The 17,689-nt window shown below is 36.5% G+C and overlaps 1 protein-coding gene across 3 annotated transcripts in view; it reads right to left on the reverse strand.

The window, feature by feature from the left end:
• PCSK5 (proprotein convertase subtilisin/kexin type 5) overlaps positions 1-17,196 on the reverse strand; it is a 468,004-nt gene extending 450,808 nt beyond the window's left edge. For all 3 annotated transcript variants that reach the window (XM_040417061.1, XM_040417063.1, XM_040417062.1), the window contains exon 1: positions 16,737-17,196. In XM_040417061.1, coding sequence (XP_040272995.1) covers positions 16,737-16,892 — 156 coding nt within the window. In that variant the 5' untranslated portion in view covers positions 16,893-17,196. The remainder of the gene's footprint in view (positions 1-16,736) is intronic.
• Between the last annotated feature and the right edge of the window lie 493 nt (positions 17,197-17,689).

A 17,689-nucleotide genomic window follows, 5' to 3' on the forward strand; every position in this document is an offset into this window, starting at 1 on the left:
CTTTCGTGTAATTGTTCTGCTTGTATTCTACACTTAAAGGGGTTTTCCGAGACTTTAAAACTGATGACCTATCCTAAAAAACGAACTAATTAGTAGCCCTTAGCAACCAATCACATTAATTTTTCAAAGGAACCCTGGAAAATGAAAGGTGGTTGCTACAGGCAATTGAGTCAGTTTTCCTTTACATTAGTTTTGATGAATACCCCCCTAAGGTTTTACTTTCATTGATAACATGTGGGTAGCTGCCTTAGAAACTTCTAAGGTTACCCATATACATAACAGTAACGTTGTGGTGGGGACTATATGACTAGCTTATGTGTATGGGGTTTTGACTACTCTCTCCTAACACATAATGGTGGGGTAAAGAAAGAAAGGCCATCAATATCAAAATCTTGGACAACCATTTTAACAATTTCCCATTGTAACTGTTGATTTGAGGCTTTTGTAGGGGGTGCCCTTTCTACCCCAACTGTTTGTTAAGCACAACCCTAGTATGTCTGGGCCATTTGTAGCGCACTGGTCACACTCATGTATGTTGGCAAAGTGGCACTCTTAATAGAAAAGTGTTAGATAATGGACAAGCCCTTTAAGAAATACCACAACCTAACCGTGTGAACAATGTACAATAGATTATTTTAGTAATATTATGTGCCTATGGTCCGGCAAGCATTCTGAAATGTGAAATGTTCTAAGTGTATTATAGAGTCAGGGATTCCTAACTGTGCACATGAGCTTCAGTTCAATTAGCATACTCCCTAATAGCACGCTGGTACCCCCTATTTATTACCAACTGTACAGAACTCCTACTTGTAGTCACTGTATAAGAGCATTACGAACTAATAATTATCTGAAACTATACCATTTTTAGGTGGTATAAAGAAATCAGAGATGAATAAACAGCACATGTTCAAATATACAGTACAAGTGTCCGCTTAGTACACCAGTCGAAACTTGGAATATCAGAGCTGCAAAGAAAGGTAGTTTAAAAGAAACAGCCAACACATCTAAACACATGCAGTGACATTACTACACCTTGTTCACTGCATTCAGATATGAAAAAAGAAGGAGCCAAGCGCTCCATAGCGTGGATGCTTGCAAAACAAGGAAAGACTATGGGAAAGGGTTGTGTAGGACACAACAACCAGATAAGCATATATCTGACTCCAAAGGCTGCCACTCCTTTGCAAACTGGACCTAGGCACAGGTAAACTTGGAGAGCAAACAGGAAAAATCCAGGATCGGGATTTTTTTTTGTTTTTTTTTAAACAGTAAAAACTCTATAAAGTCACATACAGTGTGATTTGTTTTGTCAGTGTACCACTGGTAATTAGTCAGTTATTGAAATGATGGCATCAGAAGGAAACACTTAGGGGTCATTTACAATCAGAAATACGCCTATATTAGTCGTATTTCTGGAGCAGATTGTGGTGCAAAGGTTATTTATGCCGCAGTCTGCAACTTTTCTCCACTCACGCCAGATCTAAAACAAAAAATGGCTGTGGCGTTGGCGGGGGAGGGGGACAGGCCAGTAGGCCTGTCTCATTCATCATTTTCTACCCCTGTTTTAGGCATAGAAAATAGTCTAAATGTAAGACAGCTCGGTAGTGCAGGGGAAATGCAGGGGATGATGAGGCAGTGCAGGGGAGATCAGACTTTGATAAATTCCTCCCTATGCTGCTGTTTAGAATTAGTGATATTGTCATGGTGGGTATTTAATCTCTGGTGAGTCCAACATATTGTAACCCACATGGGCATTTAAGGAGATATATCACAAAACTGGACCCACGATTAAGGCAATGTCTAATGACAAACTGTCCACTTGATAAAATGGGAGCAGCAAAAGTTCCCATATGTTCAGTGGGTATATGAATTCTATCCCTTGTCTCAAATTGCCGAAAGCCATTTAGGTAAGGCTACTTTCACACTGGCGTTTCTGGGTCCGCCTGTGAGATCCATTTCAAGGCTCTCACAAGCGGCCCAAAACGGATCAGTTTAGCCCCAATGCATTCTGAATGGATAAGGATCCGCTCAGAATGCATCAGTTTGGCTCCGTTCCGCCTCCATTCCGCTCTGGAGGCGGACACCAAAACACTGCTTGCAGCGTTTTGATGTCTGTCTGACGAAACTGAGCCAAACGGATCCGTCCTGACTTACAATGTAAGTCAATGGGGACGGATCCGTTTTTACTGACACAATATGGTGCAATTGAAAACGGATCCGCCTCCCATTGACTTTCAATGTAAGTCAAAACGGATCTGTTTGCATTATCATGAACAATACCAGACGGATCCGCACCTAAACGCAGGTGTGAAAGTAGCCTAATAGTGGACCTAATATAGGATCATAGAAAGTATATGCCAGTGGGTATTTAAAATATGTCTAATATTGGTATGTGCAATATTATAGGTAGTGAGAAAATTGCATATGAATTTCCATTCATCAGAATTTTCTCCCTTGTAGGCTTAGTGAGCGAGCCCTTTTATAAGCTTCTATGGGTGTTTCTTTTCTTGAAATCGTAGGACTTTGGCATGTTCTTTAAAATCTGTACAAAAGGGACATTAAGTAACCATTTGGAAAAATGACAGTGGAAAAATGGATATTGCTATTAACATCCACCCTCTTGAAATGTGTTTTCATAGCAATTTTGTTATGTGTGCTTTTATACATAATTAGATGTAAAAATTCAAATGATGTGAATAAAAAAATTCTAAGTGAAATTTAGACCCCATTGGTCATCATTTACAGATCTGAAAAATAATTGTGCCTCTTCTAGAGACCCAGTCCATATGAAGAACTCTATATAACGTTTGTAATAAAATACGTATTTGGAAAAAACTGGATGTTGAATGATGTGGGAGGACTCAAACCACCATGAATATATTAGCATAACTTAGAGCAGTCTGAGACCACATTGAAAAAAAGGGTTGTGTAAAATAAATTGTATTTGTTTGGTAGGTAGAGTATTGGAACCGGATAATGTATAATCAACTGCATTAATACCCAGATCATGCTGGATATTAGAATATAGCGATGTTACATCTAAACTCAGTGGGAAGAGGTAACCTTTCGAGGTCTGCGATCAGTTGTGTTAAATCAGGCAAATAAGACAGAAGGGGCGAAATAAATTCTTGGATCACACGGATCCACGAAAATAGTGGATGTGAGTACCAAATAAATAAATGGGTCAGAGTGCTATCAGCATACAATAGGTGCATGAGGCCTAATGCTGGCGTAGAGGTACTGCTATGCGGCCTTTGCAATGAACAGGGTTAGAGGGCCTTCAGATTTTGTTGCAGAAATTTCTGTGACTAAAAATAAGTTGCTTTCATCTCAATGGGATGATTTTGGCAGAAAGCACATAGATTTCTGGTAGAAGGAACATATTTTCAGCTGCAACAAAATCTGCTGTGTGTGAAGGCACTGTGAGTCTAATTTAGTTGCTCTTTCCTTGCACCTTACAACTTGTAATCTATTGCTTTTCTGATGGGGGAAGAAAAACGCAGACTGCACATGGAAGCCAGCCATACTTTGCGGGTAGGTTGTTTGTGGAACGCAATCCGGACGCGACCATGTGTATGAAGCCTTAGACAAAATGACGCCATGCCCCTTCTGCTTTGGGACAAGAGCGTTCGGGGTAACAGCGGACCTGCTCTCCTGACATGTCTGCTTTAGCAAAAAATGATGAAGCTTATGGAGCTTATTTTCATATTATTCTGTGCTGGGCTGTTCCTGTCTTATTTCCTACTAAAAGTTATGAATAAACTGACAACTGGTAGTGTCCCTACATACAATGACATCGTCTAATAATGGCTGCCAATATCAGGCTGTGTATAGACACAGCCCTTTTTTTTTGGGAGAATGATAACACTCAGTTGTTAATTTATTCAAAAAATTTTGAAACAACAGTTATGAAAAAAGTTGCTCCATAATTATTTCATGGAAAATGCAAGAATTTACTAAAGAAGACACGTCAGAAGAGGTGATAGGTAGGGATGAGCGAACTTCTGTTTTCAAGTTTGGCGTACAAAGTTCAGGTTATCTAAGAATTCTGTTATGGATTCCGTTACCACGAACCATAACTTATGGTACGTGGTATCGGAATTCATCACAGAATTCTTAGATATCCCAAACGTGAACCGTGTACGCCAAACTTGAAAACAGAAGTTCACTCAACACTACTGATACAGGTCTTCTGTAAATAGGCCTAAAGGCCCCTATATACACAAGGCTATTGTAGGCTAAACCTGCTGTTTTGGATAGGACCACTAGGCACCAATGTGTATGAGGAGCTTCCAATCCCATGAGATAAAACACTGGTAGAGGTGTCTCTTCTATCCCCAGTGTATACACATGCACACTCAACTGAGCCAAACGTGTAAGTGTATGAGGAAGTCATGAGCGATGGCTATTGTTCGGACATCTGTTGAACGTGTATGGGCACCAGAAGATGAAGACGCTTTTTAGAGTGAATAGGGCCTCCCAGGCTCCAGGATCTCGTAGCTGACTCTTGGAACAATGTGGCACACAGAGCTCAGAGACTGAGGTTAAAATGAGAGATGCAACATGACTGGAATGCTGGAGGGGAAGTTCTTGTCTCATGCAACACTTACATCATTAGTGGAACAAAAGGTGCTCTGGGGTTTGTATTGATTATTAAAAACATATTTTACTGGCGGCCTGAGATATGTTACTGATTTTCACATTACATCTTACTGTTTAAAGACAAAAGATTGTAAACATAATCAACTGCTACACATTAAGAAGACCAGAGCACAATAAAACCTAAAAAGCTTGCCCGAGAACCCAGAAAACCTTTGCTAAACTATTGGAAGAATTTTGAGGGATCTAAGTACAACCACTTTGAAATGACAAAGATAAATGAAGGCAAGTCCCAAGCCTGGCACAAGTTAGATTCCCCAATAGATATTTCAAAGTTGTATGCAGAACTGTAAGTCATTGGGCTTCTGGGTCCACTCAATCATGTTAATAAACTGATTAAATGAATTTAGAAAAAGTAGGACGTTTTCCAGTAAAAGATACAGAAGCATAGACCTTGGAAAGAGAAGATTCATACTTACCTTTTTCATGCCAATCTGGTGGTCAGTGCAGACTCGGCTCTCTACATCTACCTGGCTCAGCTATGACCATGGTAACAAACACGGCTACAACCAATGACTGGCGTCAGCGGTGATGTGGCCACAAACAGCATGGCATCACTGAAGCCAGTCAATGGCTGCAGTGGAGCATGTGAACATGCCCATACCCAGACAGAAGTAAACAGTGCTGGGACCTGAAAATTGAAAGGGTGGGGAAAGCACGGAGGACAGGAGCAGGCTGGAGCATGTAAGTATGAATCTTCTATGCTACAGCAATTTATAAAAAAATCATTTTACCAGAAAACCCCTATAGGCATTTATTAATTCAATACATTGCCGTTAAAACAAATTCTTACAAATGAAACATTGCTGCATACAATAACAGTTACCTGGATATAATCTATACTGCAAAGTCACTGCATAAGAGAAAAACTGTGACATCCAGTATGCCTGTAATTGACTGCATAGAACAGTAAATTCAATATCACTATATACAGTGGACACTAATGACAAAATAATCACCTAGACATCACTGCATACAAAAATGTACCTTCTATATCACTAGATAAGTAAGGCTACTTTCACACTGGCGTTTCTGGGTCCGCTTGTGAGATCCGTTTCAGGGCTCTTACAAGAAGCCCAAAACGGATCAGTTCAGCCCCAATGCATTCTGAATGGATAAGGATCCGTTCAGAGCGCATCAGTTTGGCTGCATTTGGTCTCCGTTGCGTTTTTTAGACGGTTACTAAAACGCAGCTTGCAGCGTTTTGGTGACCATCTGACGATGCAAAGCCAAACGGATCCGTCCTGATTTACAATGCAAGTCAATAGAGACTGATCCGTTTTTTACTGACACAATTTGGTGCCATTGAAAACGGATCGGTCCTCTATTGACTTTCAATGTAAGTCAAGACGGATCCGTTTTGACTTAGACTTTTTTTTTAATGAATAATGCAAACGGATCCGTTCTAAACTGATACAAGCGTTTGCATTATCGGTGCGGATCCGTCTGTGCAGATACCAGACGGATCCGCACCAAACGAGTGTGAAAATAGCCTAACCTGCACATCACTTCATATAAGTATAATAACTTTTTTATCACTTTATACAATAATAGTAACCTCTATATCACTGCATACAATAACAATAATCTTTATTTCACTGTATGCAATAATATTGACCTCAATATCCTTGCATACAATAATAGTAACATCTATATCACTGCATACAATAATAGTAACCTCTATATCACTGCATACAATAATAGTAACCTCTATATCACTGAATACAATAATATAAACCTCCATATCACTGCATACAATACTAGTAACAACTATATCACTGTATACAATAATAGTAACATCTATATCACTGTATACATTAATAGTAACCTCTATATCACTGCATACAATAATAGTAACCTGTATATCACTGCATACAATAATAGTGACATCCATATCACTGCGTACAATAATAGTGACCTCCATATCACTGCATACAATAATAGTAACCTCCATATCACTGCATACAATAATAGTAACCTCTATATCACTGCATACAATAATAGTAACCTCTATATCACTGCATACAATAATAGTAACCTCTATATCACTGCATACAATAATAGTGACCTCCATATCACTGCATACAATAATAATAACCTCCATATCACTGCATACAATAATAGTAACCTCCATATCACTGCATACAATAATAGTAACATCTATATCACTGTATACAATTATAGTAACCTGTATATCACTGCATACAATAATAGTAACCTCTATATCACTGCATACAATAATAGTAACATCTATATCACTGTATACAATAATAGTAACCTCTATATCACTGCATACAATAATAGTAACCTCTATATCACTGCATACAATAATAGTAACCTCCATATCACTGAATACAATAATAGTAACCTCTATATCACTGCATACAATAATAGTGACCTCCATATCACTGCGTACAATAATAGTGACCTCCATATCACTGCATACAATAATAGTAACCTCCATATCACTGCATACAATAATAGTAACCTCTATATCACTGCATACAATAATAGTAACCTCTATATCACTGTATACAATAATAGTGACCTCCATATCACTGCATACAATAATAATAACCTCCATATCACTGCATACAATAATAGTAACCTCCATATCACTGCATACAATAATAGTAACATCTATATCACTGTATACAATTATAGTAACCTGTATATCACTGCATACAATAATAGTAACCTCTATATCACTGCATACAATAATAGTAACATCTATATCACTGTATACAATAATAGTAACCTCTATATCACTGCATAAAATAATAGTAACCTCTATATCACTGCATACAATAATAGTAACCTGTATATCACTGTATACAATTATAGTAACCTGTATATCACTGCATACAATAATAGTAACATCTATATCACTGCATACAATAATATAAACCTCTATATCACTGCATACAATAATAGTAACCTCTATATCACTGCATACAATAATAGTAACCTGTATATCACTGCATACAATAATATAAACCTCTGTATCACTGCATACAGTAATAATAACCTCTATATCACTGCACACAATAATAGTAACATCTATATTACTGTATACAATAATAGTAACATCTATATCACTGCATACAATAATAGTAACCTCTATATCACTGCATACAATAATAGTAACCTCTATATCACTGTATACAATAATAGTAACATCTATATCACTGCATACAATAATAGTAACCTCTATATCACTGTATACAATAATAGTAACATCTATATCACTGCATACAATAATAGTAACCTCTATATCACTGTATACAATAATAGTAACCTCTATATCACTGTATACAATAATAGTAACATCTATATCACTGCATACAATAATAGTAACCTCTATATCACTGTATACAATAATAGTAACATCTATATCACTGCATACAATAATAGTAACCTCTATATCACTGCATACAATAATAGTAACCTCTATATCACTGTATACAATAATAGTAACATCTATATCACTGCATACAATAATAGTAACCTCTATATCACTGTATACAATAATAGTAACATCTATATCACTGCATAAAATAATAGTAACCTCTATATCACTGTATACAATAATAGTAACCTCTATATCACTGTATACAATAATAGTAACCTCTATATCACTGCATACAATAATAGTAAACTCTACATCACTGCATACAATAATAGTAACCTCTATATCACTGTATACAATGATAGTAACATCTATATCACTGAATACAATAATAATAACCTCTGTATCACTGCATACAATAATAATAACTTCTTTATTACTGCATACAATACTAGTAACCTCTATATCACTGCATACAATAATAGTAACCTCTATATCACTGCATACAATAATAGTAACCTCGATATCACTGCGTACAATAATAGTAACCTCTATATCACTGCATACAATGATAGTAACCTCGATATCACTGCATACAATAATAATAACTTCTTTATTACTGCATACAATACTAGTAACCTCTATATCACTGTATACAACAATAATAAACTTTATATCTGTGTATACAATCATATTACCTCAATAGCACTAAATACAATAAGAGTAACTTCTGTATCACTGCATACAATGATAATAACCTCTATATCACTGTATGCAATAATATTAACCTCAATATCACTGCATACAATAAGAATAACCTCTATATCAGTGCACCCAATAATAGTGACCTCTATATCACTGTATACAACAATAATAAACTTTATATCTGTGTATACAATCATATTACCTCAATAGCACTGAATACAATAAGAGTAAATTCTGTATCACTGCATACAATGATAGCAACCTTTATATCACTGTATACAATGATTGTAACATCTATATCACTGTATACAACAATAATAAACTTTATATCTGTGTATACAATCATATTACCTCAATAGCACTGAATACAATAAGAGTAAATTCTGTATCACTGCATACGATGATAGCAACCTTTATATCACTGTATACAATGATTGTAACATCTATATCACTGTATACAAATATAGTAACCACTATATCGCTGCATACAATAATAGTAACCACTATATCACTGCATACAATAATAGTAACCTCCATATCACTGCATAGAATAATAGTAACTTCTATATCGCTGCATACAATAATAGTAAACTCATGGTCGCTGTAATGGCACATAACAGGTTGAACTTAGTGTTAGGTTCCCAACTTAAAGAGATCGCCTTGACATGTGGCAGACGGGCTCAAATAATTTTGTACCAAATGTATTTGCCAAGCATCTCTAATTTATAAGCATAGCATTACAATACATTTTTGTACTTTATTTGGTTTGCAGAGAGCTGTTGCATTGTATGTTTTGTTCTAATAGTAAACTCTATATCAGCGTATACAATAACAGTAATCTTTATATCACTGTATATAATAATATTAACCTCAATATCACTGCATACAATAATAGTAACCTCTATATTACTGCGTACAATAATAGTAACCTCTATATCACTGCGTACAATATGAGTAACCTCTATATCACTGTATACAATAATAGTAACCTCCATATCACTGCATACAATAATAGTAACCTCCATATCACTGAATACAATAATAGTAACCTCTATATCACTGCATACAATAATAGTGACCTCCATATCACTGAATACAATATTAGTAACCTCTATATCACTGCATACAATAATAGTGACCTCCATATCACTGCATACAATAATAATAACCTCCATATCACTGCATACAATAATAGTAACCTCCATATCACTGCATACAATAATAGTAACCTCTATATCACTGCATACAATAATAATAACCTCTATATCACTGCATACAATAATAATAACCTCTATATCACTGCATACAATAATAATCTCTATATCACTGTACACAATAATAATAACCTCTATATCACTGGACAAAATAATAGTAACCTCCATATCACTGCATACAATAATAGTAACATCTATATCACTGAATACAATAATAATAACCTCTGTATCACTGCATACAGTAATAGTAACTTTTATATCACTGCATACAGTAATAATAACCTCTGTATCACTGCATACAATAATAGGAACCTCTATATCACTGCATACAATAATAGTGACCTCTGTATCACTGCATACAATAATAGTAACCTCTATATCACTGCATACAATAATAGTAACCTCCATATCACTGCATACAATAATAGTAACCTCTATATCACTGTATACAATAATAGTGACCTCTATATCACTGCGTACAATATGAGTAACCTCTATATCACTGCATACAGTAATAATAACCTCTATATCACTGCATACAATACTGGTAACCTCTATATCACTGTATACAATAATAGTAACCTCTATATCACTGCATACAATAATAGTAACCTCCATATCACTGCATACAATACTAGTAACCTCTGTATCACTGCATACAGTAATAGTAACCTCCATATCACTGCATACAATAATATAAACCTCTATATCACTGTATACAATAATAGTAACCTGTATATCACTGCATACAATAATAGTAACCTCTATATCACTGCATACAATAATAGTAACCTCCATATCACTGAATACAATAATAGTAACCTCTATATCACTGTATACAATAATAGTAACCTCCATATCACTGAATACAATAATAGTAACCTCTATATCACTGCATACAATAATAGTAACCTCCATATCACTGCATACAATAATAGTAACCTCTATATCACTGTATACAATAATAGTAACATCTATATCACTGCATACAATAATAGTAACCTCTATATCACTGTATACAATAATAGTAACATCTATATCACTGCATACAATAATAGTAACCTCTATATCACTGCATACAATAATAGTAACCTCTATATCACTGTATACAATAATAGTAACATCTATATCACTGCATACAATAATAATAACCTCTATATAACTGTATACAATAATAGTAACATCTATATCACTGCATAAAATAATAGTAACCTCTATATCACTGTATACAATAATAGTAACCTCTATATAACTGTATACAATAATAGTAACATCTATATCACTGCATACAATAATAATAACCTCTATATAACTGTATACAATAATAGTAACATCTATATCACTGCATAAAATAATAGTAACCTCTATATCACTGTATACAATAATAGTAACCTCTATATCACTGTATACAATAATAGTAACCTCTATATCACTGCATACAATAATAGTAAACTCTACATCACTGCATACAATAATAGTAACCTCTATATCACTGTATACAATGATAGTAACATCTATATCACTGAATACAATAATAATAACCTCTGTATCACTGCATACAATAATAATAACTTCTTTATTACTGCATACAATACTAGTAACCTCTATATCACTGCATACAATAATAGTAACCTCTATATCACTGCATACAATAATAGTAACCTCGATATCACTGCATACAATAATAATAACTTCTTTATTACTGCATACAATACTAGTAACCTCTATATCACTGTATACAACAATAATAAACTTTATATCTGTGTATACAATCATATTACCTCAATAGCACTAAATACAATAAGAGTAACTTCTGTATCACTGCATACAATGATAATAACCTCTATATCACTGTATGCAATAATATTAACCTCAATATCACTGCATACAATAAGAATAACCTCTATATCAGTGCACCCAATAATAGTGACCTCTATATCACTGTATACAACAATAATAAACTTTATATCTGTGTATACAATCATATTACCTCAATAGCACTGAATACAATAAGAGTAAATTCTGTATCACTGCATACAATGATAGCAACCTTTATATCACTGTATACAATGATTGTAACATCTATATCACTGTATACAACAATAATAAACTTTATATCTGTGTATACAATCATATTACCTCAATAGCACTGAATACAATAAGAGTAAATTCTGTATCACTGCATACAATGATAGCAACCTTTATATCACTGTATACAATGATTGTAACATCTATATCACTGTATACAAATATAGTAACCACTATATCGCTGCATACAATAATAGTAACCACTATATCACTGCATACAATAATAGTAACCTCCATATCACTGCATAGAATAATAGTAACTTCTATATCGCTGCATACAATAATAGTAAACTCATGGTCGCTGTAATGGCACATAACAGGTTGAACTTAGTGTTAGGTTCCCAACTTAAAGAGATCGCCTTGACATGTGGCAGACGGGCTCAAATAATTTTGTACCAAATGTATTTGCCAAGCATCTCTAATTTATAAGCATAGCATTACAATACATTTTTGTACTTTATTTGGTTTGCAGAGAGCTGTTGCATTGTATGTTTTGTTCTAATAGTAAACTCTATATCAGCGTATACAATAACAGTAATCTTTATATCACTGTATATAATAATATTAACCTCAATATCACTGCATACAATAATAGTAACCTCTATATTACTGCGTACAATAATAGTAACCTCTATATCACTGCGTACAATATGAGTAACCTCTATATCACTGTATACAATAATAGTAACCTCCATATCACTGCATACAATAATAGTAACCTCCATATCACTGAATACAATAATAGTAACCTCTATATCACTGCATACAATAATAGTGACCTCCATATCACTGAATACAATATTAGTAACCTCTATATCACTGCATACAATAATAGTGACCTCCATATCACTGCATACAATAATAATAACCTCCATATCACTGCATACAATAATAGTAACCTCCATATCACTGCATACAATAATAGTAACCTCTATATCACTGCATACAATAATAATAACCTCTATATCACTGCATACAATAATAATAACCTCTATATCACTGCATACAATAATAATCTCTATATCACTGTACACAATAATAATAACCTCTATATCACTGGACAAAATAATAGTAACCTCCATATCACTGCATACAATAATAGTAACATCTATATCACTGAATACAATAATAATAACCTCTGTATCACTGCATACAGTAATAGTAACTTTTATATCACTGCATACAGTAATAATAACCTCTGTATCACTGCATACAATAATAGGAACCTCTATATCACTGCATACAATAATAGTGACCTCTGTATCACTGCATACAATAATAGTAACCTCTATATCACTGCATACAATAATAGTAACCTCCATATCACTGCATACAATAATAGTAACCTCTATATCACTGTATACAATAATAGTGACCTCTATATCACTGCGTACAATATGAGTAACCTCTATATCACTGCATACAGTAATAATAACCTCTATATCACTGCATACAATACTGGTAACCTCTATATCACTGTATACAATAATAGTAACCTCTATATCACTGCATACAATAATAGTAACCTCCATATCACTGCATACAATACTAGTAACCTCTGTATCACTGCATACAGTAATAGTAACCTCCATATCACTGCATACAATAATATAAACCTCTATATCACTGTATACAATAATAGTAACCTGTATATCACTGCATACAATAATAGTAACCTCTATATCACTGCATACAATAATAGTAACCTCCATATCACTGAATACAATAATAGTAACCTCTATATCACTGTATACAATAATAGTAACCTCCATATCACTGAATACAATAATAGTAACCTCTATATCACTGCATACAATAATAGTAACCTCCATATCACTGAATACAATAATAGTAACCTCTATATCACTGCATACAATAATAGTAACCTCTATATCACTGCGTACAATATGAGTAACCTCTATATCACTGTATACAATAATAGTAACCTCCATATCACTGCATACAATAATAGTAACCTCCATATCACTGAATACAATAATAGTAACCTCTATATCACTGCATACAATAATAGTAACCTCTGTATCACTGCATATAGTAATAATAACCTCTATATCACTGCATACAATAATAGTAACCTTCGTATCACTGCATACAGTAATAGCAACTTTTATATCACTGCATACAGTAATAGTAACTTTCGTATCACTGCATATAGTAATAGTAAACTCTATATCACTGCATACAATAATAGTAACTTTCGTATCACTGCATATAGTAATAGTAACCTCTATATCACTGCATGTCACTGTATTCTGTAACAGTAAATGTGTTAAAGATGTATTTTTTGCTGATTTTTTCCAGAATGGACCCAGATTTCCCCCTTTACATTAAACATTTCTGCAATGTTTTGGTGACTTTTTGGAAATGACATGATCTACGTAATTGGGTACTGTTTTAGGTCATGTTAAGATGGTGAAAAATTTCTGCTGCGGATTTGAATACTGAATGCCACATATCTAACCATGCCCCATAGATGGAAACCACACCAAGAGCGGACTTATGAATGGCGGCACAAATAAACCATTAGAAATAGGAGCTGAACTCTGTGCAAGTTCCATGTGAATGTCTAATGAGAATTTGTGAGAAGAGGCTTAAATGGTGAACATAGCCTGTGGATTTGGTGCATACAAATCAGTGTGGTGCAGCAAATTGGCAAGTAACATGCAACATGTGAACGAGGCCTTTAAGGGGTTGTGTCATTTCAGCAAATGGCATTTATCATGTACAGAAGGTTAATACAAGCCACTTGCTGTCTGGATTCATTTTTCCATCACATTATATACTGCTAGTTCCCATGGTTACGACCACCCTGCAATCCAGCAACGGTGGCCGTGCCTGCATATTATAGGAAAAAGTGACGGCCTCTCTGGTGGTCGAGACCGTAGGAGCACAAATAAACTGGTGATTCTTCCAATAGTGTGCAAGCATGGCCACCACTGCTGGTTTACCGGGTGGTCATATAACTATGGAAACGAGCAGTGTATAATGTGATGGAAAAATGAATCCACCCAGCAAGGGAGGCAATGTGGATAATCACAATACATTAGTAAGTGCCTTGTATTAACCTTTTCTACATAATAAACGCAATTTTTCGGAAGTGATACAACCCCTTTAAGGCCCACTGCATTCTTCCTATAGTACAGGAACTGAGGCTGAATTCCTTCTTGCTTCCTAGTTTTGGCTTGTGCCTCCTCAAAGTGATTCTCATTCAGATGAAGGATTAGCTTCTTCTACCCTTTTTCTGAAGTACTGAATCCTAAGGTTCACAGATCTTTATATGTATGGATCCTGAAAGTTTGTATCACTTAGTTCTCTCACAAGAAGAAGTTCACTCATGAGCTTCATCCAGGTTTGCTACAGCCACTACCACCCTTCCCCACCTCTCGTGACAGACTGAACGGTGACATGATCAGGATGGGTAATCACAAGATAACCACACTCATCATCATAGTAGTAATAATAATCATAATTTACCTACGGGACTGGATAATACAAGTGGAAATCAGACACTGGTGGACATTAGATTGTCATCAGTAACTGACAGTGGGTCACATTGAACCTATTCCATAGTGTGGATCTTCAGCAAAAGATGAAAATCACTGGCAGAATGGTGCCCTCCTTGTTTATGATACAATCAACCAAAAGGAAACCTTGCCTCCTGTCAATTATCACATTTCCTCCTGAAGAACATCCACATTAGATAGAAGTTGGTTGATGGTTAAAACAAACATCTGGTAAACGTTCCTTACACATTGTAACTCCATATTGGTCGTAACAGATGTTCAAACTGCCCATACACGTTCAGTGAAACCAACAGATGGACGAAAGATCTTTCAAAGGACAATGTTTCATAGAAAGATCTCAAGTCCGACTATTGGATGACAATATAAAACATGGGAGACTTCTTGCCAGTTGATAAAAGGCTAAAATGATCGTTCCTTGCCACATTTCACCTGGCCAACATTCGTTTTGGTTTAAATCCTCTGTTTTGATCAACTTTAGACGTATGGCCACCTCCTGGTTCACCCTATACTTCCACCCTCCCCTTTGAAGTACAAGGCTGACAGGGTTAGCTTTTATCATAGAGGTATCAAAGTCCACACTGAGTTCTCTCACTGTCCTCAAACTTCCCAGAGAAGGTCCACCTAGGGAATCTGTCATGTTCTAGACACAATCCATGATGAAAAGAAGCAAAGCTGAGAGGAAGGACATAAACAAGAGCCCAGTCACAGGTTCTCCATCCAGGTGTCACCTCCTGCAGCTGCTCACCAGTCAATGCCCTGGTACTGAAGGCTGGCTCTCCTGCTGCAGGACCAGAGCTCATATACTGTGGGACAACCTGTGCCCACCTCAAGGCACAAGTTCCAGGCAGGTTGGTTCTCAGCATCGCTATTCACTGACATGCACCATTTCCTCACCCAAACTTATGACTAAGTTCTGCAAAGCCACAGTGGACCACCACTGCAGACACACACAGGTTAGAGGGTATGGCACTACTACCCCCATTATTAGAAAGTATGCTGGGACCTGCAGTTCCTTTATGGAACCGATGTGTCTCCTCACAGATTATTTTTTTTTACCTCAGAGGCTTATCTAGAACCTGGGGAGCAGGTCAGCAGCAGCAGCCCCACATGGAGCTGGGAAAGTTGTGGGCATGCAGCTAGTCATGGAGAGGAGCGGGAAGCAAGCAGTGGCATTACCTTTCCCATGTTGACGTATCCATACTTGCTAGCTATCCTGTCGGCTTCCTGGGCTCCCCCTTTTATCCTCACAGCCCAGTGGTTGGTGTACACACGAGCCCAGCATGTAGGCACAAGAATCCCCAGCAGCGCAGTCAGCAGCAGTCTACAAGCCATGATCTGCCCTGCTGTCCCTGCTCCTCAGAGAGGGGCTGGCACACTCCGGCAGGTAGGCTTCCAGCACCAGGCAACTTCCCCTGCTGGGCTCCTCACTTTGGGATCAGCTGGCTGCACTTTGACACTGGACTCCTGCTGCCAAGTGCTACTCTGGATGTCCTCCTCCGGGTCAGCCTCCTCTCCAGTGCCGGGCTACACTATATGCCAGGGTGACAAGGGACCTCAGATAGCACCGTGGAGTGGACACAGCAGTCCTCACTGCACAAATGACTGCCCCCCTTCTGCTCTCCTCCCGTCCGAAACCAACAGTACCCAGATGGAAGGAGAGGCGGAGGCTGCAGGCTGACTGCCCCTCCTACTGCCCACCCCCTGCCACTCACACACCCCGTGCACGGAGATGCCCTCACCTAGCTGTGAGGTACAAGAGGGCACTGTGTGGGTGGCAACCATCTGCGGGCACTCCGCTCCCAGAAGACCGCGAGTCATCCCTCTCACATCACACACCTATAGACACAAGTGTAGACACACACAGGTATAGACACACACATACAAATGGACACACCTATAGACACACACAGGTATAGACACACATACAAATGTACACACCTATAGACACACATACAAATATACACTAAATACACACACATACAAATGGACACAAGTATAGACACACACAGGTATAGATACACACATACAAATGTACACACCTATAGACACAAATGTACACTAAATACACACACATACAAATGGACACACTATAGACCCAAATACAAATATACACTAAATACACACACATA

The sequence above is a fragment of the Bufo bufo genome, chromosome 2, assembly GCF_905171765.1.
Source record: "Bufo bufo chromosome 2, aBufBuf1.1, whole genome shotgun sequence".
NCBI lineage: Eukaryota > Metazoa > Chordata > Amphibia > Anura > Bufonidae > Bufo > Bufo bufo.